General features: G+C 49.4%; 1 protein-coding gene across 2 annotated transcripts in view; it reads left to right on the plus strand.

Annotated features, from left to right (window-relative positions):
• Nucleotides 1-2,500, plus strand: part of LOC125033946 (CD109 antigen-like) — a 41,881-nt gene that overhangs the window by 34,969 nt on the left and 4,412 nt on the right. For both annotated transcript variants that reach the window (XM_047625538.1, XM_047625537.1), the window contains exons 16-21: nt 14-200; nt 375-535; nt 778-916; nt 1,134-1,252; nt 1,543-1,682; nt 2,085-2,304. In XM_047625538.1, the coding sequence (XP_047481494.1) occupies nt 14-200; nt 375-535; nt 778-916; nt 1,134-1,252; nt 1,543-1,682; nt 2,085-2,304 (966 nt within the window). The remainder of the gene's footprint in view (nt 1-13; nt 201-374; nt 536-777; nt 917-1,133; nt 1,253-1,542; nt 1,683-2,084; nt 2,305-2,500) is intronic.

Genomic DNA, 2,500 nt, shown 5'->3' on the forward strand with positions numbered 1-2,500 from the left:
GCCCTCTCCGCAGCTGCGCGTCTTCCGGCCGTTCTTCACGTCGCTACACCTCCCGGAGGCCGGCGTGGTGCGCGGCGAAGCCGTGGCGGTGGAGATGGTTGTCTTCAACTACGGAGAAAGTGACATCATCGCCGACGTCATGCTCGACAACCCTGGCGACTTCCTCTTCGCGGACTTCGCCAACGAGATCGACCAAGGATGTGAGTTTGGTCACATATATGTTATTGCTAGCTATAGTCATGATTTAATTATTTATGAATATGCCTTTTTAAAGATAACATTCCGCGTGCTATGCTAAAATAGAAACCAGTGAAGAGTGCCGTTATGTTATATCGAGAAACAGCAAAGCATCAGTTCCTCTGCTCCTTCTACAGCTCCGTCCAAGAGCAAGAGCAAGCAGGTGAAGGTTACTTCGGGCAGCGGCGCCCCCGTCAGCTTCATGGTCGTCCCGCACACTCTGGGCAATATCCCCATCAAGGTCACGTCCACGACAGACGGCGCTGTGGACGTGGTCGTTAAACAGCTGCTGGTGAAGGTAAGGCGAGGGCGAGAAGCGGATCTTGGTCGCTGTGGAAAGGGGAGGGAGTGCGCGCGGGCTCTCTGCAGGGAGATGAGATAAAGCTGCAGGGCAGTTGCTCATTAAACAGACTCATTCATTCAAAACAATATATTTCGTTAAGAACTATTTATTTCAAAATACTATTCGATATATCTTCTATGCTCCATATGACATGGCTTTCTCCCTATGATTGATGACCATCTCTGTCTCCCAAAAAGCCCGAGGGATCGCGCATTACGGTGAACAAGGCCATCCTGCTGGACCTGAGGTCGCAGTCCTCCGTCAGCACCAGCATCAACATCACTCATCCGCCCAACATCGTCAATGACTCCAAGGCCATCCAAGTCTCCGTCATCGGTAGGCATTTACTGGCAGAGAATGTAAACAATAGATAAACGGGGGTCGAAGGGGGAGGGGATCCTTGCAGTAAGTGCCAGTGGTGCCAAGCTATATTGAGTAACATTCCTCGTAATTCAGTCATCAAGACCCAGAGAGATATAACAGTTAAGAACTCACGCCCCTTCGTTAATACGCAAAAACCACACAACCTTACAAATACGTGTTCCCGTGACAGGTGACATCCTTGGGGCGGCCTTGTCAGACCTGCATAACCTGCTGGAGCTCCCGACGGGCTGCGGCGAGCAGAACATGGCCAAGCTCGTCCCTAACATCGTGCTCATGGAGTACCTCAAGGTGAGTGCCGGGTCCTCGGGAGCTGCGCCGGGGATCCTACGGTTAGAAAAGCCGGGGTTGATTTTCGCTTGAAGCCCTTTTCGTGACTTTAAACACGAGGAAAGTAGCAACGAGTTTGTAGGATTTTAACGCAAGTTGTAATACCAGTTTTGGTTACAGAATTAGGTATTAATAGATGAGATGTACTTTAACGAAATGAGAGATGAAATGAAGGATAAAAATTGCTAATGTTTACTATAATTTCACGTAGTGTCAGATTTAAACAACGTTCGCATGTCCCGCACCGACAGAACAAGAACCAGCTGAGCGAGGACTTGCAGGGCCAAGCGCGACGGCATCTGGAGACCGGATATCAGCACCAGTTGTCCTTCAGGCACGACGATGGCTCCTTCAGCGCCTTCGGAATGCGAGACGAGTCGGGCAGCACGTGGTGAGTGGGGCGACTTCATGGTCCACTGCTCTTGTACATGACACAGTGTGGCAAGATTTTATTCTTGTTCCAACATGGCTTGTTGAAGATGTAATCATTGCTTACTAAAAGAAAATTGATCTACTTCTTTGGAATCTAAATATTATTTTAATTGGGTATATATGCCATAGACCAGTAACAATACCTAAATAAGAAATGAGTATGATATCTGTACAATATAGTAACCTCTGTTCAAGGAAAATGGTAACTTAATTGATAGAACACGTGCGTATTTTATTAATGTCTAGCAGTTTGTTTACATTAGACATGAATTCGTACGCAGTGATATTGTGTGCACTGCAAAGGCAGCCAACAAATACAAGAGGCAGAACCCCACGTAAAAATCCTCCTTGCTTTCCTAAGGCTGACCGCCTTCGTGGCCAAGTCCCTCGCCGAGGCCTCGAGGCACATCGATATTGAGGAGGAGGTGGTGCAGCAGGCCGTGGAGTGGCTGACGCAGTTGCAGCAGGTGGACGGCAGCTTCAAGGAGGTCGGCACCGTTAACAACGAGGCCATGCAGGGCGGGTCCGGCAAAGGCGTCTCGCTGACGGCCTATGTGCTTATCGCCCTCCTGACAGTCGAGGTGAGATTAATGGGCGCCAGGGAGGGAGGGGGGAGGAGGAGGAAGGAAAGGGAAGAGAAGAAAAAGTGGAAGGAGAAGAAAAGAGGGAAAGGAGAAGGAAAAAGGAGAAGGAGAAGGAGAAGAGGGTGAGACAAAGCAAGAAGGAGAGGGAGAAGAAGAAGAGGGAGAAGAGGAGACATTCTGGAATACGGGTCGG

Source organism: Penaeus chinensis, chromosome 17 (genome assembly GCF_019202785.1).
Source record: "Penaeus chinensis breed Huanghai No. 1 chromosome 17, ASM1920278v2, whole genome shotgun sequence".
NCBI lineage: Eukaryota > Metazoa > Arthropoda > Malacostraca > Decapoda > Penaeidae > Penaeus > Penaeus chinensis.